Raw genomic sequence first — 22,694 nt, forward strand, 5'->3', positions numbered from 1 at the left:
GATTCCTTATTTGGCTTAAGTGGTGCCCAAAACAACTTAGCTGCTGCAGGCATTATAATGAGAAGAAAAACCCAGCTGTAATCTTCTCAACATTACATGTAGTTAAAATCTGAACTTTCACACTTCACATGAAAGCAAGAAACTACATGTTCTACAAGCAGTCTCAGTCTTTATGAAGTTATGAACCACCACTGGTTTATTGAGATTTTCCTTCTTCGTTACGACAGTACATGATAAAATCCTGTAAGCTCCTCAAGTTGCTTATTTGGTAGGCGAGAAAGTTCCCCTCTACTTCTGACTCTAGAGGCCTTTAAGCTGCTGAACAGTCGCCTGATTACACTTACCTTCACTAATGTCCATCTCTATATTAAAACAGATTATTCGTTTTTTTTTGTTGGTGGATTTGCTGCAACCATCAAACCAATTCTTTGACATATTTTCATTATTTGAGTTTCCATCGAGGAGGCTCCATCCAGGGTTTCTAATCATGTGTGAAAAGTCTGTTTTTGCAAAAACAGAACATATGTTTGTTTTTTAATGCTAAAACAATGTCTGGAACCTGATGGACTATTAATCTCATAAATAACATGATGACATATTGCCATATTTAACTGTACGTATGTGCGTCCATGTGATCTCCTTAAAAAACAAAGTTGCTTTTCTTTATCAAAGACTTATACAACCAAACCTTTCACCCCAATTTTCTGTAACTTTACAGCTTTTTTTTTAAAATGATAACCATCTCATTTTGGGCCCAAAGTCATATTCTGGCAGAAATGATTTTGCTTCTTTGTGTTATTCTGTAGTTACAATCTGTTGAAATGTGAAGTGGAAAACACGAGAGAACTCTGAACTGTCTGATAATGAAAATTATCTAGCTGATTCGCTGAGGACTTGCTCTGCCCTTTGACTCTGACTGCTGGACGTTACCTTTCCTGTGGTTACACTCAAATCTCTGATGAAATAGGTCACGTAGGTTAACTAGTTCAACAACAAGATATGTGTGTGAGACAAGAAAGTAGTGTGATAAAGTGCACATAAGATCTGTGATATTGGTGGGGTAGGACTTTTGAAAAACAAAACCAGTCACCGACAAAATGACTTAGAAGTTGAATACTTGGAGGATAATTTGATGTCTATTTTAAAGCGAGTCCTTATGTCGTCTGTTTGCTCTCGACACATGCTCTCGCAGTTTAAAGTGGCACATCGTCTTCACTTCTCAGATGAAAAGCTTTCCAAGATTTTTCCTGATTTAGACCCTGATTCTAACGCATGTGAATGGAATAAAGTCTCTCTTACTCACACCTTCTGGACTTGTCCCTGACTGTCCACATATTGAACCCCTGGTTTTGAGACATAGTTATTTGGAATACCATATGAACCCTGTCCCTTTACAGGAGATCTTATGTAGTTTCTCCACTTACTCTCAGAGGCTCCACTGACAGGTCTATAACTTACGGCAACCATTATTATTATATATAGACAAGACTAAAATGGCGCTCTTTCCTCATAGCTAAGGGTCCAGTTGCAGTAAGCCTCATGTTGGTATCATTTGAATGCATTTTTTATTATTTACTTCTTTTTTGTACTTATTTATTTAAACAATAGTTCAAATTAAATGGTTTATCATTACTGTGTAGTTCATCTAAATCCGATTATTTGGATGGACATTACAAAGTTGCAATTAATGTTTATAAACCTATTGAACTGCTTATAGGTGCACTCCTGTATGTAGTTTTATGGAAGCCATTTTAATCAGAAGAGAAAGTTCTTTATTGACAGAGTTGTTCTGCCTAAACAAAATAAACACACAAACTCTCTTTGTTTTCATGATTGAACAAATAAACTGACCTTAAAGAACAACAGAGTTTCACACTGTTTTACTTTGTTTATATGTGGTGGACCCTGCCACCTCTCTAGCTTCAAACACTGTTCTGTTCTTTTAACTGCTTACTTATTGTTTTTTGTTTAATATAAAAGACACTGTTGTGCTGTTTATATCACTGCTTTACGGGTTTTTTAAAAATTATTTTCTATGCTCTGATAATCATCAAAAGATAAACAACTTCCACGGTTTTACCAATGTATAAAGAACAAGACCCTATTAAATGATGTATGACAATTAAAATGTTGGTCTTAATATGCTGTGTGACTATTCTGCAGTGATTTAACCATCATGTGACTTTGGAAAATGTTAATGTTAACCCAAATAGAGAAGGAAACCACAGCAAAGGCACGTTCAGCTCGGACCAGTTGATCTTGCTTTGAGTACCAGAGTGTCTTGACGGTGGTGTGAAGGGTGAGCAACAGCGTAATGTTTTGCAAGTCGTATCATGCATTAATACGACTGAAATCATTGGAAAGGATCCCAGTTGTCACTCCCATCTGCCCAAGTAGTTCTGCAATACCATACCAACATTAACTGAAGCGGGACATTTCCCAGAGCTAAATCTCATCAAAAACCTCCTGATGGGCTTTTTTGGAGTCTGTGACATGACAACGTTTGAGAACTGCAGAAAAAAAAGAGTAATGGTTTATTGTCTCCCATGTCAGAGTGCTGCAGTTGCTGCAGGAATGTGACCGTCTGTGGAAATCAGAATTACTCAAAGGCAATGCAAGTGAAGAGCCTCATGTAAGGGTGGTAGGTGGATAAAAACCTGCGTTTTGATGAGGACCCTCACCGAGGAGCTGGTCCCACTTAGCTTCATCTAATGGGACTGAAGTGGATGATGGGTAACCAGGGCAGAGGGGCTGTGAAGATGATCAGATGATCCCTTTTTGACTGTTGTTCTGTCTCATTGTACAGTGAATCATAAAACACAAAGGAAAAGACTAAATGACATTAAAAATAGAGAATTTATGGTTCATCAGAGGTTTGAGATCAGAGTGGTTCTTGTTTTTGAGGTCCATAAGCAAGATGTTTGACAACCTATTTAAAAAGCCAAATGAAATATGATCTTAAAGCTTCAGTTTCTGTTCAAAGCACCTCAAACTTTTAGTCCCAAAAGCACATTTTCAGGGAACTAAGGCTATGTTCACACTGCAGGAAAATCAGATTTCTCAAAACAGATCTGAAAGACGGAGTGTTCACACCATCATTGGTAATCTGTAATAACAAAATAGGCGTTTGTCATTGTGAAACGCAACACAGAAGGAAAGAGCCATCAACTCCCTCTCAAACAATTAGCTGTCAAGTCGCAGAGCAGACAGTATATTTCAGCATCTGTCCACAAACACAAAGATGTGATGTCCTCCATACTGCTCTGGCAGTAGCAGCATGGTTCTCCTCAGACGCTCTGATCACTCCCTGGACTCTTTGTTATTGTTTGTGTTGTGCTGAGAGTGCCACAAAAAACACTAAGAAATCTGGTAAGAGCAGCCAGAGCCTCCACACTGAGACTGTCCGTAGAAATCCAATTCATGGATTCATGGCAAATTCGTTTTTTGCTCTCAAGACGTCCTAAATCAATCTAGATATACAATAAAAGTGATTTAGGCTGGCAGACTGAACATAGTCTCAAAGGTTCCTTCAACCCATCATTATCATTATCATCATTACTGAAACCTAAACCGCTGTCTAATCACCCTCAAAGATTTGGCAAATTAGTTTGCTGATGATTGAAAAATGGATAGTGGTTTAAACCCATAATTTTTGGTGCAACTTCAGATTTTGTTAGACCAGCAGTCAGAAAGTTTACTTTCATAAAAAACTATAACTAATTGAAATCATTCATTTGGGAACGGATGGATGCTCGAAGACCGCAGCAACCTACAAACACCCGCTAACAGCCAACACTGAAAATGAGTATAGTGGCGCTGAGCTAGCAGTATAGTGGCACAGCGCCATTATTCCACCGTCTGGGGAGAACCCCGATTATGTTTTAAAACATTCTTTAATACCAATATCAAGTTAATGTTTCATTAGAAAACATTTTTTTAAGTAGGGTTAGGGTTAGGTGATTTTGATGACACTACACTGAATATTAGTATTATTGAATATTTCCCCCAATAGAAATTCCCCAAAATGATGGCATTTTTTTTCCAAACAAACAAATGTAGAACAACCAGCAGGGGACCATTGATGTGTGGGGTGATTTTGGTGACACTACACTGAATAATAGTGAAGTTATTGAATATTTTTTGTAGTGTCTCTTTCCGGTGTTGCACTTTGTAGACGGTCCCTGCGCCCTCGTCTCACAGACAGCTGACCAGAGAGACCAGAGTTAATGTCCAGCCCGGAGGAGCGCTCGTTTTGATGAAAATACAGCTATAGCTTGTCTACCTTACTACTGTAGGAGAGAGCCTCTGCCTGTGCTTTAACAATGTTTTCTTATGAGTTATTGATCCGGGAAGTTCGAATCTGTGAATATATTTCCAACTTTACCAAACTAAATCAGACCACAGTCCGTTACGTATCATATCAAAACTGGCTTGTGCTCTAGTGTCATTCTTCCGTTTTGAGATGCTGCTGCTGTTAGAGAGGCTCAGGCTTTCATGTGAGATAATTGATGTGATGATGAGAGTCCACCTGCGCCAACTGCAAACTCACTGAAGTTACTATGAGACTACTGTGCACTTGGGTGGCTGCAATTCAAGGTAAGACCACTACACTGCATGGTCGCTTTTTAAATGGAACTTGGACAGGGTGAGGGGCTCAAAGGTCACTGTGGCCATACAATGTTTTTTTTTTTCACGGGGCATCAAGGCCAAAGTGTGGGGCAACGGCAGCCGTGAAATTCCCACACTGGTGGTCAGTGTTAATTTGCTCAATAGCATTTTACATCCTGTTATGACTAAACTACTGCAAAATTCATCTGCAGTGCCTGTGGTCATCAAATTTATAGCAATCTTACCACTGCTCTTTTTATATAATGCCATCTTTCCCTGCAGGAACTTATAAGATCTGTACATATATGAAGAAATAGCACCTGCACCAGTCATTAAAAAAAAAGACAGCAGCAAAAAGAATGTCAGTCAAAACAGCTGTGGACTCAACAGGTGCGTTTAAAAGACAGTTGTGATGTGAAGTGTTGATTATGATCAGCATGTCAGAAGCATTTAGAGCAGTAATACAAAACATACTGTCTAATAAAGGCTTTTCTTAAGTCACACAAGCTGCTTTAACAATGTTACGCAATAGCAGCAAACATGAATGAGAACTGGTGCAGTGGTTAACTTAAGCTGTGGCTTCCAAACCACAGAGAGTAGCAACAAACCAGAGCACTCACTCTGCTGCTCATTCTGGGTACCACAAAAATTATCCACAGGATTTTTACTCAAAACAGAAAACTCACTTTGAAAAGATGATCCAAACTTTAGAAAGAGCTTTAAAATGAGCTTTCACTGGAAAACCTGCTAATCAGCAATTAGCTTAGCATAAACAGCATTGATTTTTGACACATCAGCCAGTGGATGGCACACTTACCCTTGGAGATACCGTTAGCTTAGACTATGCAGCCTCTCAGTGTGTAACATATAACATGTTATAGTTTTAACTTAATTCATCTCATCATCAATCTGTCTAAAAGTAAGACAATGTTAAAGCTTGAGTCACATATTTTGAGTCCTATTTTGCCCACTGGTCACTGATGGAACTGCAGCAAAGCAGTTCTCCATGGCCCAAAAAGCGTTTTACCCGTAGAGCACTATAATAGGGAGATTAATTAATCAGTTATATGGGACACCTCAAACTGCATTCAGGGTCGATCATGACTCTTTCTATTATTAATTTTTAACCATGGAAGTTTTCCTTTATTCCTTTATGGACAATAAGCAGTTGAAAATTCTGTGATGTCATCACAATAACAAAAGTCTACTGTGCATATTCAGTGAGCAATTCTGATGGGACTGAACAGGCAGCATCTTTGTATTTCCGGTATCCAGTTCTAAAAATCTGTTTCAATAATCATTCCTGATAGGATTTATTGGCTAATGTATAAGTCCTCATGCCCCATATAGAGTGGTGTAGTTTGTAGTCCCTAACCTGGAAAACAGTGAGCATTTCTGCACATTGGTCGCCTCGTCTCACAGTCTTTGAGTTTTTTTACTTGGTATCTGGTTAAATGTCTGAAATAAGGTCTGTGGGTACCACAAGCTGAAGATATTTACATAATTTCTTCTACAACATAGAAGACATCTTTCTTTCCAACAAGCATCATTACGCAGACACTCACCGACTCACTAGTCCGTCTTTACAGGACAACTTTAGTTACAAACTATTGTAACTCTAGCTTTACAACTTGTACACTGATCAGTTCATATATTACATGTATAGTAACTGTGTATTAAGATGATTAGTGCTGGTGATGATTAAGTCACCTGACCGCAGTGCAGTTTACTGCCCAACATTACCTTTTTACTTCTAGGAATTTAAATTACTCTCTGAAAAATCACTAGGACACTCCAGTACCATTCCATACAGGAAATATAGGCTATATAATAGAGGCAGTCCTCCTGCAACATATTGGTTACTCAACTAAAACTTCACTGTTGTCCAAAAAGTATTAAAAATAAGCCTACATAACAGCAACAACAGTGAAACTGCATGATTTTATCATTGAAAATATTCGTGTCAGGGTTCACTAGGCATAAACTTGTTACTTGTTAATTAAGTGCAGAGGAACTTAATATATTCACTACATAAGGACTAAATAATCTGAATTTAAAAGCTTGACCCATGCTCCTTTAAAATATACCAGCCACAGGGAGGAAAGTGGGCCAGTTATTTGGCGTGGAGTGAACGCTCCTCTCTCCAGAGGATCTCAGACGACTCCTCTGGGACTGTTACCCTGTACTGACCCGGAATGACACTCCCGCCGTGTCAGCACTTCTGAGGCCCATATAAACAGCAGCCGGCTGCCTCTCACCCTCTTCTGTGTAGAGACCCAGTCAGCCAAACCGTTCACCAGAACCACTGCCTCCCCAGCACCACCACAGCATGACCTCCAGCGCTCAGCCCATCTTCTCAAAGGGAGAGGACTGCAAGTCCTCCTGGCATGACGCTAGCGCCGGCTACAATGAGACCGACACACACCTGGAGATCATGGGCAAGCCCGTGATGGAGCGCTGGGAGACCCCGTACATGCACTCTCTGTCGACTGTTGCAGCCTCCAAAGGTAAAAGTGGCCGTTTGAGTAACTGTGCGATGACAGACATCCATTATCGGACGCAGCGCTCCGTTGACTGATGTGACCGACAATGGACTCCTGAAGTAGCCAGTTCCCTAGCACGTAACAGCGGTTTTGTGATGGTGGTTTAAAAGTGTAAGAACGAGTTGATGCCACCGAGTTTCATGAATTATTGATATGAGTTTTGTAAACAGTTATATGCCCTTCATATGATTTAAATGTAGCTTGCTGTCAGGTCAATACAAACATTAGCAGATGTTGCCAGTAAGCTAAATACTTACTTCAGTACACAGTTTACTCCAAAAGATAAAGTGAAGCATAGAGATTTTGTTTAAAAATCGTTAGAAGCAATAACAACACATCATCTTACATTTTTATTTATACAACTTTATTAGCACAAAAAACAATTACAGTGAATATGAATAGATTTCTGATTGATTAACAGAAACCATTCGATGACACATGCAGACTGTGACAATGGATCATGCTTTTTTAAGGTTTTATAGGGCATTTTTAATAAGCTATTTGTAGTGCACTAAACATGATTGTTCGTTAATCTGACATTGTCAAGTAAGATTTAGAATTTAAAGCAAGAGTCCTCTTTTTCTTGTCAAAATACAACAAAGTCTTTAAAGAAATTTATGTGAGATTCAATGGAAATAAAAACAATCAGGTGGAAAAATAAAACAAGTACCAAGTGGATATAAAGTCTTAAAAGATTTTTTAAAAATTCTTTCATAGGGATCCACAGGTCTAATCTAATCTAATCTAATCTAATGGTCCAATCTAAGGATTTATTGTGGAGATCCTAAAAGAACCATAACCCTGTCATAAAGAATTCCTACAGAATGAAGTTGAAAATCCTGAGACTGTTTGACAAGGGAACCTGAAACTCACAACAAAATAGTCCGACTGGTTTTCATGGAAGCCAGAAAGAATCACGAAACATGCATTTTTTGAAAAAGCTTTTATGAAAGTTTGCGCTGTTTCGCTTTTTTCTTTTTTTTAACGAAACAATTTAATGACAGTGTTGGATAAGGAGTTTTCAGACACACATTAGCTTTTCTGGTAAGTGATCTTGAGGACACGTGTGAGCAGCATGTTTCTCGGTGCTCTGTGAATACTACAGCAGCTGTTACTCTACTCACGGGAGCCGACCAACAAGTCTGCGGGGGGGGGGGACTCAGCTTATCTGCTCTGAGTTTACATGAAAATAGACTGATCCACACACACCCTCGCAGACATGTGGGAGGGGACAAGAATGTGCACCGAAAGTGTCTACACAACACTGTACAAATACACATTCTATCACATTCTATTGCACTTGTATTTCACTTGGAAACAGTGTAGGTGTGTTTTCTTGCCATGATGCTGATCATAAGATAAATGCTGGCACAGTTTATTTCCATTAATTCCTAAATTACTTGTTGAAGTTGACTGAGACAAAACCAATATGCAAACCCCATTAATGAAAAGACGCATGATTTTTGGATGGTTGTCGTTTTTAACATTTTAACTGAAAACTTTAAAATCAGACAAAAAATTATTTTTTCCCCAGAGGAAAATCTCACATGACTTTTTTCTCTGTTGACTCTTTGTGCCTTATCTGAACTAATTTCAGCTCCATGCATTTTGTATTGTGGTTACAAAAAAAAAATGAATGAAACTAAAATGTGAATATTGCCCTGTGCTGCAAGCAACAATAAATAGCCTTCACCCCTCATCTATTTATATACTTCTCTGGAAGTAAATGAAAACCTTCGACCTTTCCGTCCACCATGTGTTCCAGCCAACTGGCTTTCCCGCCACACCTAAAAGAGAGACAAAACTTGACCCTTCAACAGTAAAAATCAGAGAATCTATGGCCATGTTAGCCCTATATTATCACTGTTACTGTGTCCAAACAACCTGCTTCTTCAGAGGAGGGGTTTTACAAGTGGAACCCAAATTTTAGTGAGCTTTGGGGTATTTTATTAGTTATTAAACATGAAATGCATGTCTCTTCATTTTGTCTGGTAGGTGGTCGGGTTCTGGAGATCGGTTTCGGCATGGCCATCGCCGCCACTAAACTGGAATCTTTCCCCATCGAGGAGCACTGGATCATCGAGTGCAACGACGGCGTCTTTGCCAGACTGGAGAACTGGGCCAAGTCTCAGCCACATAAGGTCGGTAGACCCAACCCAGTATTATCTGTCTGTATTAGTTCATCAGAGATAACCTCTAGTTTACTGTCATAGAAGCAGATGAGTGAAGTTGGTGTTCATGTCGCTGCAGGTCGTCCCTCTGAAGGGCCTTTGGGAGAACGTCGTCCCCACCCTGCCAGACAACCACTTTGATGGTAAGAAATCAAACCAGATGTTGGTCACATGTGGAGATGTTCAGTTCAGTTATGCTTGAGGTTAGAGTTTGATGTGTTTTTAAAGAAAATCAGAGCAAACAGTTGGAACATAATCATAAAAATCTGTTCATGCAACCTTTTTATTTTTCATGAAAATCAGGTACCACCGTTAGGGTCAAAAAAACATTTCTGCCCCCTGGTTTGTCCTCTCAGTTTAAGTTATGGTTTTCTGAAAATCAGTGTGAGGATGGATAATCTACTCAGATAAAATGTCACTATACATGCAGAAAATGATTTACTCGTTGTGACCCTCCTCTCCCAGGTATCCTGTACGACACATACCCTCTGTCAGAGGAAACATGGCACACTCACCAGTTTGACTTCATTAAGGTATGCGGTGAAAAGCCACACACAAGATATCTGTTAACACCTGAAATTGTCTGCATGAAAAGTGGATCAAGGATACTGAAAAACAGCATCATAATTGAAATAGATGTAGCTTGATTTAGAGTCGCATCACTGTCCATCTGCAGGGTCACGCTCACAGGATGCTGAAACCCGGCGGCGTCCTCACCTACTGCAACCTGACCTCTTGGGGCGAGCTGCTCAAGACCAAATACACCGACATTGAGAAGATGTTTGAGGTACATCTTAGTTATCTTCCATGCTCTGCTCATCCAACAGAAGGGTAAAGTCTCTACACGGTGGCCATTTTTTAGGAAAGGAGAGGTGGTGTAACACATATGATGAGTCAAAAACATTTTCATGTGTCCCAAATCCACAAATAAAGGATATCTATGTCTATATGTTGGTGTTGCATACAGTATGTACTCTATACAAAGCAAAATAAAATATGATATTCAGCAACACATTTCAGCTTCACAAAGAGAAAGCAAAATGTCTTTTACAGAGATTTAATACTTTTTTGTTTTCCAAGAACCCTTTTTCACCACCCTTTGCAATTTACGGTTATGTACACTGCGACCCATTATCCATACTACCATCCTATTTAGTATTCCAGAAAACATTAGTATATCCCAACACATGAAATATACTATGCCAAAAATACCAGGGTGTCCTATCGTGCCCGGTGATATTTTTCAAACCAGCATGCTTCTCTGGCTATTGTGACCCACAATTCTCAGCACAGCCAATCACATCCTGACCAGAGATGGTCTCTATTCCAATGATTGCGTTGTGATCCAAGCTTCTGTGCTCTTTGTTTTGGTACTCAGGTTCACATTATGTGCATGTTGTGCACGTGAGTCATGATGTCACTGATGGTGTATATCGCACCTTTTTAAGTACAAAAAAAAAAGTTCATGATTTGGAACGCAGCATTATTTCTTTCCATGGAGTGTATTATAGGACAACAGCTCCATGTGCCCTCTGGAAGGAAATCAACTTTGTGTCGTTGTCGTTGACATACAGTGCACAAGCATAGTTGTTTTCATCTGTTAATAAAAATCTCAAATGTTGTGCCCTGTCTGTGTCACAGGTCAGTAACAGTTACAGAACAGTTAGAGTACAGTTAATGCAGTATCCTAACACATACCAGTAAAATCACTCAGTCACTGATGTGTGCTATTGTACCTGTGACTCATCATGTGTTTCAGCAGGACAGTGTAGACACCTCGAACACGCCACATTTGAGTGCAACCTGAATTAAGTGCTGCAATAATTTCAAGGTTAATGATGAACAGGTCTGAAGGAACCTGATAACCCCACACTGACCTGCTCCGTCTGTTAATGATTTTCAGGAGACACAGGTGCCACATCTGCTCCAAGCCGGCTTCAAGAAGGAGAACATTAGCACCACCACCATGGACATTGCACCGCCCAGCGAATGCAAATACTATTCCTTCAACAAGATGATCACTCCCACCATCATCAAGGAGTAAAGTCCCAAGATGGCTTTTTTTTTTCTTTTTTTTTTTTACCGTGACGTGCCTTCTCATATAACCCTACTGACCTCATCATTCTGTTTATAACACTGTCAGCCACGATTCAATAAATTCATCCAAAGATACAAGGCTCTCGCATTTATTATACAATTATCAGCTTTTGATGATACATATAGCTGCAACAGAATACATACACTCAATTGATTACCACAGTATGACTTAATCTTGCAGGATAATTGAAATCACATTTCAAATGAACTGTCCAGTGAAAAAAAAACATTTATAAATCTACAGTTTATTTTGATTAAGAACTTTTTTCTCATCTTCCCTGCTGTCCCAATGTTACCAACTGGTATGAATGATTCATATGAGAAAAGCCAACTTGCTGTACAAAATCAACATCGGTTTTATATTACTACAAGTTCTGCGTAGTTCCCCATTAAAAGACAGTAGAAAACAAAATGAAACTCATCCTCTGCATCTGACAGACAACGTGTTGAACAACTGACAAATCGTTCAGTTTCAACCAAGTGGCAAAATACCAGATCTCATCTGTCCACACGAAGATTTTTGCTATTAGATACATTCTATACAAATTCAAGTTGTATAATTCTAAACACAAGGGCTTTTAGGTGTTTGTAAGTTCATAAGTTTGGCTCATTTGGATTCCTGGTTTAATGAGCTGAAAAATGTGAAATGATGAGATTGTGGGATCATTTGCTTAATTTGTTAGGAAACTGCACAACTCTCCATGTGCGACCGAGACTCAAGCTGTTATTTTTAGCATGAGCAAAATTAGAGGAAAGTTACTTGCTAGAGTTTAAGAATAATGGCTAAATGATATTTTGTTAAAACCAAAATGACAGACATAAAATGGAGCACAAGTATGACGCTGCAGTGTAGAATACAGCTGACTTATCAAGCAGTCGGAGGTCTTTGGTTGCACAGCTGGGAACAGGAATCCTTCGTCTGACTTTTGAAGTTGGCAGATTTGAAAATATCCAAGACGACAGGTTGTCTGAGTTATGCAAATTAAAAGAAGTTGAGAGTGAATCACATTGTCTTCGACCGCTTTTGTTTCTATAGTTAAAAACATCAGGATGGTTTATTTGTTTAATGCTATTTCTAGTTGATATGTTGCTACTCTCAACTTTTTCATTATTGAGAAATGATATATCATAATACATCTGTTATCTTAGCTTCTGTTCTTTTCTATTATAGTTTAAATGTCACAATTCCAGGCTCTTAACAAACTTCTTGATTTGTGTTGGTGTCCAGTATGGTTGTAGCTGCTCTGTCTCAGTCCACTGATACATTTTATTCCACACAGCGGCAAATATGCGAGACAACAGCAGAGAGAAGACACATGAAACTACGACAAATGCATTCACACCCCACTGAGTCTCATCTGTTTCACTCCTTAAACCATCCTGTATCTTCCTCTGCACGCACATCCCAATTTTAGACCGAGCAGAGTAGATGCGTTACGGCATGTTTAAATGCTTAGTTTGTCAGCAACAGAAAGTTAGTTAAGTTATCTTCTCCATTCTTCAACACTGCAGGCTCCAGTTTTTCCTGGGGGTGTTAATGGACAATCGCTCAGCAGCATGTATGTCACGAGTGTGCTTTTCTAAACTCTGTGCAGTTTTTTTACAGCTAAAAAAACAATCAATCAAACTTTAAAGCACCTTTGAAGCAAATTAAAATGCAGAGCTGCACAAGTGATTTAAAATAGAAACCGGGATATATTAAGAAAATGAGCAGATTTAGAGACTAATGCACTCCATGACAGCAAGGAAATATGGGTAGGTAAAATAATAAAAGGTAAAGAATAAAAGACAAAAACTAGCAATAAAGATAACAATAAATTGATATATTACTACTTCTGTTACTACTAATAATTATGTTACTAAAACCAATTTTGATGGAATAGAATAAAATGTTCTGACCAAACAACTTTTTTTAATTAGTAGACTGAAACCAATAAATTTAAGGGAAATATTGCCTCCTAATATGAATTTAAATCTGAGAAAACTGAGCTGATTAACTGACAAAACAAAACACAATCTTCATTTTGACTTGTTTTATGATACTCTAATAAAGTGAGAATTAGACTCCTGACTGACGTCAACATATTGAGATATCGATCGATTTTGAATATTTAGCATTTTCAATACTCTCTTTCTGTAGTATCGGCCAGTTGCACCTCCCACTCTCTGTCTTACTCATACACATTATTTTTTAAAGGCTTAATCTGAATAGAAAAACACAAATGTTTCTAATAAAGTGTGCCCTGTTACTGTATTGTGCTGTATTTTTTATTCCCTCGATGTTATGTCCATTTTTCCCAATGGTAAATAATATCAGAGATATCTTTAAAGCGTTTTGTGTCAAAGTTGAAAATTCCAGTATCCTAACAACACTACAGTTTACAGTATGCATAAATGCATAATACACAACCTCTTTAATAAGTGTTTATTGTTGAGCGCTCTGCACGAAAGGGAAAGAAATTTATGGCTTTAGATAACTGTGTGTGTGTGTGTGTGTGTGTGTGTGTGTTATCTGAACACGTAGGAATATGTTGCCACCTGGCACTTGGTTCACCCATTAATCATTACATGGATGGATGATGCAACACCAGGCGACAGTCAGGTGGGAAACTACAGCAGCTGGCCGCTATTTTGGGTTATGTCAACACTTTCATACAGAGAAATATGAAGAAAACAGCAAGAACAGATCTCACAACTAAGAGGGCGAGATGTTAATTAATCAATACGTCAATCTGTAATTGAAACAAATTGAAAAGAAATTGAAAAAAAACAAACATCTCTCTCATCAGCTCTCAAATGTTGGATTTGCTTTTGTGTCACATCTGTTGGTACATATCTGTGGTTGAAGTTGTACTGCTGCTCGGATAAAACACAGGATGTTTCTGGGAAAACATAAAGATTTTATTGATTAAAGAACAAATTGATAAGCCTACTCTGCTCTGATGCAGCATGCAAACTGCAGAGTAACTAAAGTTATGAGATAAGTGTCATAGAGTAAAAGTACAATGTTTGCCTCCAGAATGTAGTGGAATGGAAGCATAAAGTATTAGAAAATGGAAATACACAACACACAAGTACCTCAGAACTGTACCTAAGTAAATGTATATTGGGTACATTCCATCACAGCCAGCAGTATCTATAAAAGTTGGCTGACACTGTATGGTACTTCTACTTGATCTCTTGGGATACACTGATGCACCAATGTGTTGATGGATGCTGTTGTGATGATGAAGATCAAGTTTTCATGGCTGCTCCACATGATGCTTAAGATTCTGTGTGTGTATCTGGGCTGTCGCAAAATCATGAAAATTCAAGAGAATCGTGAAATTAAAAACAGAAATAATGATGTCATGTCGACACATATAATGATATCGTCCGAATAATTCAGTGCGGATGTTAGGCCTTGTGCACCTTCTGTTTATGGGTTCATAAACTGGTGGCTAGTCCACTAATAATTTAGTAGCTGATAGCAATTGTTCTTTTTCTGCACATTTTACAGACATGACTATAGACTCCTCTCCCTAGTTTTATTTTTGAGTGGAAAATTCTGATAGATGTTACGATAATATAATCGTGAATTCACTGACCCATGATAATCGTGTCATGACCATCTGATACAGTAACAGCCCTCGTGTGTATTAGAGCCTGACCTTTAACACGTTATCATGGCAGATGTTATCAATAGATTTAAGCTAATTGAATATATAATGATGACCATAAAATGTAATTTGAAAAAAATACATAAAACTGAGGCCATGCTAGTGGGATCTTTGTGTCTTTGGAGTTTCACTATAGCGCGAAACATCTCAAAGTATTGTTTGTCACCAGGGAGTACTGACACATTTATTTCTCACCTATAAAATATCCTGTTTCAATCAAAATTCCTTTTTAATGTACGGGTGTTTCTTTTAAACACAGTAGATACTGTATATGGCTGATTCTCCTCATCCGTTTCAATGTGTACAGTATTAAAACATCAACCTTTACCTAGTATATATAGATATATGATTACTGTCGGCATGACAATGTCTCACTTGAACCTTTTTGGTACTGCACAGTCATCACAGCACAAAAGTAGTTATGCAGAGCAACTTAAAGGTAAGAAGGAATTTTATGTTCTCACCCAACAACTCTTCAACAGCCCAGAGGACTGTAAAAATAATTCTGTTGATTCACACTTAAGATGCATAAAAGCAACTCTGCTTCCTCTCTCTGCATACATAATTACAGCAGCTGACATACATATCAAGCGGAACATGCAAAATACTGATTTTGCGCAGGGAACAAAAGATGATTTCCACAGATTTGCCATCAGAAATTCCACTCTGGTATATCACTATGTGGGTTTGCGTAATGTTTAAGCAGAATATGATGTATTATTAAGTAACAGTTAATTAACACACAATACAAAAACACTTTGCTTCTAACCACCTCAGTGTGTGGACACAGTGAAGGTCAGAGTCAGTGCTGATCACAGGAGCCCCCTGGTGGTTTAAACTTGGCTTTAGTGTCCACAGTGGGAAGAAAGACTCAACAGACGTTCAGATAATGTATAATCATGTGAGCCAGGTTTATTTAAAATTTTACATAATATAACATGATATAGGATGACACTCTGATCTAACGGTCATAACAGCTTGAGAGTTTGGTATTGTAAAGGAGAAACAATGCATGTGGCTATCTGAATAGAGATGAATTATAACTCAAACTATATGGCTTAAATCTGACAAAAGCTCAAACCTTGTGCGTAACAAGTTTACATGTGTTTCCTGTTACAGAAACAGTCTCAGATGTTACTAATGAACTCAAGGAGCAGAAAAAAGACCGCTGCTGTTTGGTTTAAAATAAATGCCAGTGTACTGAGTCTAAATTACAACAATGACTTTATTATGTTCCTGCAGCTCTACATGGAAGAGGAGCTGTGCTCCAAGTGAAACCAGAAATACAACATTTACATACCAGATACACACACATATAACACATTCACTTCCGATACCAAATTGTCATCTTCTTCTCACGCTTGATTTTCCTCTGAAGCTGTAAAGTGCCGTAGAGGAGAGCCTCTGCAGTCGGGGGACAACCTGAGGACAGGAGCGACTCTTTTATTTACAGAGACATGGTAGCAAAGGAGCTCAGCCTGACTTGGCTTCGACTGTCACACACTGATCCTATCAGTCTGCACAACACAGCTGAATGATGACTGTAATTTACTAAATGCAACATGAATGTTGCAGGCAGTAAAACAACGATGTTATCCACTCTTACCCACTATAAAACTATAAACACTATTACTGTAACCAGTATTTGTTAATAATCCAAGTATTCAGTAAAATATATACACTACAGCCTCATTACAGCTATCATAACAACAATAACAATAATTTCAACTGAGAAATGTACACGTGGTTTCTATAAGGCTCCAAAATCACAATAGGCAAATCCATCACTTCACCACAGGGGCCTGGGATTGAACCACCAACCTCCTCTTTAGTGGTGACTAAGTATTGAGCCATTGCTAACAGTCTGGTTTCTAGTTGAAAAGTGGGTGTTTTCACAACACCCACTTTTCATCCAGCTGGCATGTGGTTACAACATTGTGTCAAAAAACACACATTTTAATAGTCATTTTGATAAATTCTTTAGTTTCAGGTTTAAAAATAGACAATGTTGATAAATGTGAAGGTATTTATCCGAAATCATATTGCACTGTAAGCAAAATGCAGTTTTTTCCACATGTAAAATGTCATAATATGGAACTTTATAAACTGTGTGGGCCAAAATGAAGCTTCAAGGTCATGAAAGCGGGAGCCTTTTTTTTGTATTACTGGAAAAATAGACATGTACCCATGTTGAAATCCCAGTTGGCGCCCACTGGGTAATGATGTACTGATCGAAAAACCACCACCCTTAATCTAATCCAAAGAGATGGCTTCATTCAGAATATGGCCAAAAGTATAGGACATCTGTGCATTACATCCATTTAATTGTTGACCACCTCGTTTTAAAACAATGGGTTTTAATCTGCTGCTGTAACAACATCCCCTGTGCTTCGAAGGCTTTCTCAAGAGATTTTAGAAACTGTCAGCAGGGATTTGATGTCATTAAGTGCTCCATCCAAATACTGTAGGAATACTCTTCTTGGAAATAAACGTCAAGGAAACTTCTTGGACCTAGTATCAAAAAGATGTCCACATACTTTTTGCAATGAGAAGCATTGTACGAAATTTATTTAACTGAGTGTCCAATATTTCCCATTTCCATTCATAAGGATTATATGACTTCAATATGGTGTGGTAAAGTTTACCTGGAACATAAATGTCCACTGGTACAATTCGGTCACAACCTCTAACGACGGCGTACGAGTAGTGGTAGTAGCCTCCTCCGTTAGCACAGCTGGAAGAGAAAAATTACAGGTTTACTCATTGAGACATTTAATGAGAATGTTACACTTTTAAACCTAAACCCACACAGTACGAGTTAGACAACTATAGAAGTGCAAAAATATTCCACTTGGAGCACAGGAGAACTACAATTAAAGACACAATGACTCAAGTGGTACTGACTGACACTCTTAAATACACCAATGTGAGGTGTTACACTTCACGAAAATGCTTGTGGCTAGCAAAATGAGGCTCGTGGACATAGACAGCAAAGAAGAACATTTGACAAAAGCAGGAATAAACAAAATTGAATCTTAAGAAAACACAGAAAACATTAATACCAGATCAGATGTGGCGATATAATTGACTCACCTTCCCATGGAAATGACGTATCTGGGCTCAGGCATCTGGTCGTACACCTGTTGGGAGGAAGTCACACTTATATAATATCTGACTAAGAGTTAATCTGTCCTTTCAGCTGGAGGAAGGCTTTGTGCCAGTCTACGAATCCATCGACAGGCTGGTCATAATCCAAGCAGCATTTAAACAGCTATACTGTTCCTAGCGCTCGCATCCCACAGACAGTGAAGTCTGACAGAGAGGGAGAACTTGCAACTGACAGTGTCTATGAGCAGTGCAGACTAACTCCATCTCCATTACATAAACCTGAATCAAACTAAAGACATGATGTAAGATGCTACTGTTACATCTCACGCTTTCCCTCCCTCACCTTCCGCAGAGCTGGAGCCATCTTATTGGTCAGCGTTCCTGCCACGATCATGACATCAGACTGCCGGGGACTGGCTCTGAACACCACTCCAAATCGGTCCATGTCGTAACGAGGCGCCGCCATGTGCATCATCTCCACAGCGCAACATGCCAGGCCGAAGGTCATGGGCCACATAGAGCTCTGAGGAGGTGGCAGAGCAGTGAGAAAGCAATAAAAAACACACAAACAGCAAAAACATTTACACAGACACAGAGCTTTCTCCTACGGCTGGGTTCAAAAGAAGATTCAAATCTTCATTTGACTGATCTGACATCAGTTCATAAAATCCAGAGATCCATCCTCTATATATGCCTTTCCCTGTGGATTTTGGTGTCATTAATGGTGCCGCTCCTTTCCTCTGCACCCACTGAAAAGATTTCTATATTAGAATAGCCACAAAGGTTGTTAAATACAGGAAAGTATTTTATTTCTTTGATGAATTTAACAGGCCTACATCTAACATTATGTTCTTGTTCTTTGACCATAGCATTTTTAATAATTAGATGCTTTTCTTTTCTCTATAGACAGGTTTAATCTCAGACACCATGTAGTATATTAAGACATTAGTTATCTTTGAATCTCCCTCATAAATTAAAATTGGTATTGTCATGTTAGAAATTTGCACCTTGTCATTTGGACTCTGATTAAGAAAATCAGTGGCAATACCATGCTTTACTTTCTTCAGGTCATTGTTCAAGACCAGCAACATATGTAGACTTGAGATGCACCAATATATCCTGTGTAAAAGCAAAGTGCATGTAACTTGTTCCCTTAGGGAATGGAAGAAATAACTTGAAAAAGATCAGTGTTTGTGGGGTTTTTAAGTAAGTGCCACATCACTATCAATCCTATCAGTCACTGTTTGTGAGTTTGGCTCGTCAAATTGTTTAAGGTTTAAATTTTTGCTATATTTGCTGTGTCTCTATCTGACTGTCAGACCTTTAGTACAACTAGTACATACTGTTCAGAGGTATGTGCCCGCTCAACTCAACGACTCACCGGGTTAGCTGCCTTTGTAATTATCTCCTTAATTGCTTGTGTGAGCACCAAGTGGTGCCGGCTTGAATTCATTTATGAAATATTTTTTCTATAATTGCAAAACAAAAGGCAGCTGAGCGTTTAAAAGGTTTGGATACTTGACTCAAGTGACTCAAATGAGCCTTCACGTGACTAAGAGACTGATCAAGTGAAACACAGGGATCCATCTACACAAGCCAAAACCACCAAACTTGCAATATTTCAGACCTACAATAGGTACTCAATGCATGTTTCACCACACACCTCTAGACAGAGGACTTGCTTTTATTTCCAGGTGTGTGAGCCTGAGATTAGTCTTATTCTCAGTTGGACAAACGAGGAAGTAACACTTCAGAATTGAATTAACCCACACCACATAAGCATGTATTAACACAGCCAGCACGTTCTCATCTACTTACCCTGCGTGCCCAGTTAACCAAGTCGTCCAGTTTAGTAATAACATACTCCCCCTTGCTGCTGGCTACAGCTGCTGGTTTGGCTGCTGCCACTGCCGTGCTCTTCTCTCTGACAGGAATCACACTGCAACAGAAGGATGGAGGGGATCGTGACCATGTGCACAGTGTTTGCTGAGTGTCTGTTCTTCATTCTGATATTTACACCAGAGTATTTTTGGCAAACTCACGTCGTGGAGGCATTCTCGCTCTTTGCACTGCTGTGCAGACTCTTCTGTTGAACCGCAAACACTGAAATAGGCCTGTTAGATGGAGACACAACATTAATTGCAAAGAAGGTTGGCAATAAATAAATTAATCATATGACTTAAGAACATGACTAAAGTGGATGTATGACTATTTGATCAATTCTGCACATGTTGAAACAGTCAATTCCACAAAAGGGAAACAGTGAAATATTACAGTTAGAAATTGAATCATATCTCCACATTGTATGCGATGGACAGATGGGAAGATTTTTAGTGGGACACGATGAGTTTGTCTGAGCTGCCTAAACTTGGTGACGCTTTAAAGGATTAAGTCGACTGTGCCTCTGAACAGCATACAGGCTGAGGGCTCCTGCTGCCAAAAGCAAGGCTGCACAGCCTGTCAAGCTCAGCAAATATTTCAGCACTTGCTTTTGAGTGAGGACCTTTTCTTTTCTTTCCGTTGGTGAAGAAGATGAACTGAGATCAAAAACTTAAAAAATAGGTAGGCTGGAAGCCAGGTGTTACAAAAAGAGGCTTTATATTCATATCAGTGTACGACCTACTGTCGTATGGTAAAGACATGTATATTTATAATGGAATATTTCAACCCATATCCACTGCCTACTGAAATTGAATTCAATTAGTTGTACCCCTATAAGAGCCCTTTAAAAAATTCGCAACTCCACATCTATTAGGGGTGTTATACTTGAAAAGCTGTTGGATCAGCTGGAGTAAATCAAGTTTCGAAACAATGAACAGCATTATAAGGTTCTTACCTTGTTGAAAATGAGCCAAAATAGGCCAGACGAGGCGCTGTAAAAGACATGCAATTAATAAAATCAATACATTTTACTATAGTGACATACAGTGCAACTACTTTGCATGTTTTAAACGTTGTATTGTCTAACCACTGGACAAGAGGTAATCAAACTGAATGCTGTGTAATACCCCGCTCAGTTTGTTATTGTGCACATTTGTGGACTGTTATTTTACTAAATATAGCTTTGCTTGGTGTCATTGATGCATGCCGAATTGGTGAGTGGTCCCTGGTGATTTCCAAAATCTCTTAGATAGATAGACTTTACACGAACAACTTTCTCAAATGCAGGTGAGAACTCCGAACCTGCAGAGTTTTCAAGGAGAGTTTTGTTTGACTGTATTATTCATAGCGGACGACATTTACTGGTGCTAACGACATGTCTGCTATGATGTCTAGTCGAGAACGATAAAACATAAGAGTGACACAGTCGTCAGCTAGTTAAAACGGTGGCATTAAACATGTATTACCCAACGCTTGCCTGCGCGTTGCTCATGTAAGCACTACGGTTAGCTAACTTGGTTAGCCTCAATGCTAACAGAGCAGAGCAAGGTCAGTGTGCGCATTCAGTAAAAGTTACAAATACGACTACGGACACACTAAAACCACGTGGCAGTGCACTTTTACGTGCCTAACTTTGTAGGTATACTGACCAATGTAAGTCTGAAAACACTGTGCTGTCTGTTAAGAGTGAATCATTTTAGTCAAAACATCACTTACCAACCAACGCCGCCATCTTTAGGATTCTGGTTACGTCAGTCTGCTTCCTGTGCTTATATGAGCTCGTGCTGCAGAGGGCGCTGCTGTAACACTGACAGTCAGAATAACCCAAAGACAGAAGAAGAAGGTCAACCTAATTTATACAGTTTTTTTTTAGGTTACAAGGCAGCATTAGGTTTTATAAAGTGAATGTGAAATGGCCACATGAGGAATTGAGGGTCAAAAACACGATGAAAACATTGTTTACAGCAACTTAAACTGCATGTAGAAGGGGGCCATTTAGACATACTCAGATCATGAGTTCAAATGCTCTCAATGCACAAACCTCTCAGATCAATCCAACCAGTTAGGATACCACAAAACTATGAATTTTATAGTTTTCATTCGTCATATTCACTATTTTTTTTTTGTAAATCTTATTTCTCAACATGAAGAATTACATTTGTTTTCCAAGCTGTGTCCAAGTTACAATTACAAAGTACAATTCATTCATGTTTTTTTTTTTTTTAACCATTGAGGACACGTCTTTCTATGTGTAATCTTATCTTTGTCTGTATATTGTGTGTGTCTTTTATATCTGAACCTTGAGTCTGTCAATAAAGAAAGATTGTAGTGGACAGGTCCTCTGTGTCAGAAAGGTACCTACAGTCCTGCTCGTCTGGTTTCCTGGTTGGCGGACAGGAGCCTCCTTCATGTGAGAGTTGTTGGGGCTGTAGAAATACTGATGTCAGCAGCGCTGTGGGACCCAGACCCACTTAGAAACTTTGAACCAAAAATACAAAATAAGCCACAATAAGGGCTGTACAATGTTCCGAATCGAACAAAACAGCTTGTCCGTCGTAAGTGTCCAGACGCCCTAGGATACCAAATTTAGAGATGTCAAGATGTCATTTACAGCCCCTCCAGCGTGT

At 38.9% G+C, this 22,694-nt stretch overlaps 2 protein-coding genes across 2 annotated transcripts; one reads left to right on the forward strand and one right to left on the reverse strand.

The window, feature by feature from the left end:
* Nucleotides 1-6,785: 6,785 nt before the first annotated feature.
* gamt (guanidinoacetate N-methyltransferase) lies at nt 6,786-11,497 on the forward strand. Its single transcript, XM_037113456.1, has 6 exons — nt 6,786-7,115; nt 9,147-9,292; nt 9,402-9,465; nt 9,788-9,855; nt 9,999-10,109; nt 11,226-11,497. The coding sequence occupies exons 1-6, from the start codon at nt 6,938-6,940 to the stop codon at nt 11,364-11,366; spliced, it is 708 nt and encodes a 235-aa protein (XP_036969351.1). The 5' UTR covers nt 6,786-6,937; the 3' UTR covers nt 11,367-11,497.
* A 4,468-nt stretch (nt 11,498-15,965) lies between these two features.
* Nucleotides 15,966-22,492, reverse strand: ndufs7 (NADH:ubiquinone oxidoreductase core subunit S7). The gene is made up of 9 exons (XM_037115794.1): nt 22,430-22,492; nt 21,784-21,874; nt 21,023-21,059; nt 20,229-20,300; nt 20,005-20,125; nt 18,530-18,709; nt 18,172-18,218; nt 17,724-17,812; nt 15,966-16,500 (listed from the first exon to the last, which is right to left on the reverse strand). Exons 1-9 carry the CDS (start codon nt 22,475-22,477, stop codon nt 16,403-16,405), a joined length of 783 nt encoding a protein of 260 aa, XP_036971689.1. The 5' UTR covers nt 22,478-22,492; the 3' UTR covers nt 15,966-16,402.
* Nucleotides 22,493-22,694: the final 202 nt, after the last annotated feature.

This window comes from Acanthopagrus latus, chromosome 11 (genome assembly GCF_904848185.1).
Source record: "Acanthopagrus latus isolate v.2019 chromosome 11, fAcaLat1.1, whole genome shotgun sequence".
Taxonomy (NCBI): Eukaryota; Metazoa; Chordata; class Actinopteri; order Spariformes; family Sparidae; genus Acanthopagrus; species Acanthopagrus latus.

Excerpts from the sequence above, each read along its gene's own strand:
- gamt (XM_037113456.1), top strand. The coding sequence starts at position 6,938 with ATGACCTCCAGCGCTCAGCCCATCTTCTCAAAGGGAGAGGACTGCAAG. Across the intron at positions 9,466-9,787 it reads GCCAGACAACCACTTTGATG|GTATCCTGTACGACACATAC; the intron begins GTAAGAAATCAA and ends CTCCTCTCCCAG. Across the intron at positions 9,856-9,998 it reads ACCAGTTTGACTTCATTAAG|GGTCACGCTCACAGGATGCT; the intron begins GTATGCGGTGAA and ends GTCCATCTGCAG.
- ndufs7 (XM_037115794.1), bottom strand. The coding sequence starts at position 22,477 with ATGAAGGAGGCTCCTGTCCGCCAACCAGGAAACCAGACGAGCAGGACT. Across the intron at positions 18,710-20,004 it reads TGGTTAACTGGGCACGCAGG|AGCTCTATGTGGCCCATGAC; the intron begins GTAAGTAGATGA and ends CCACCTCCTCAG. Across the intron at positions 16,501-17,723 it reads AGTGGACATTTATGTTCCAG|GTTGTCCCCCGACTGCAGAG; the intron begins GTAAACTTTACC and ends TCCTGTCCTCAG.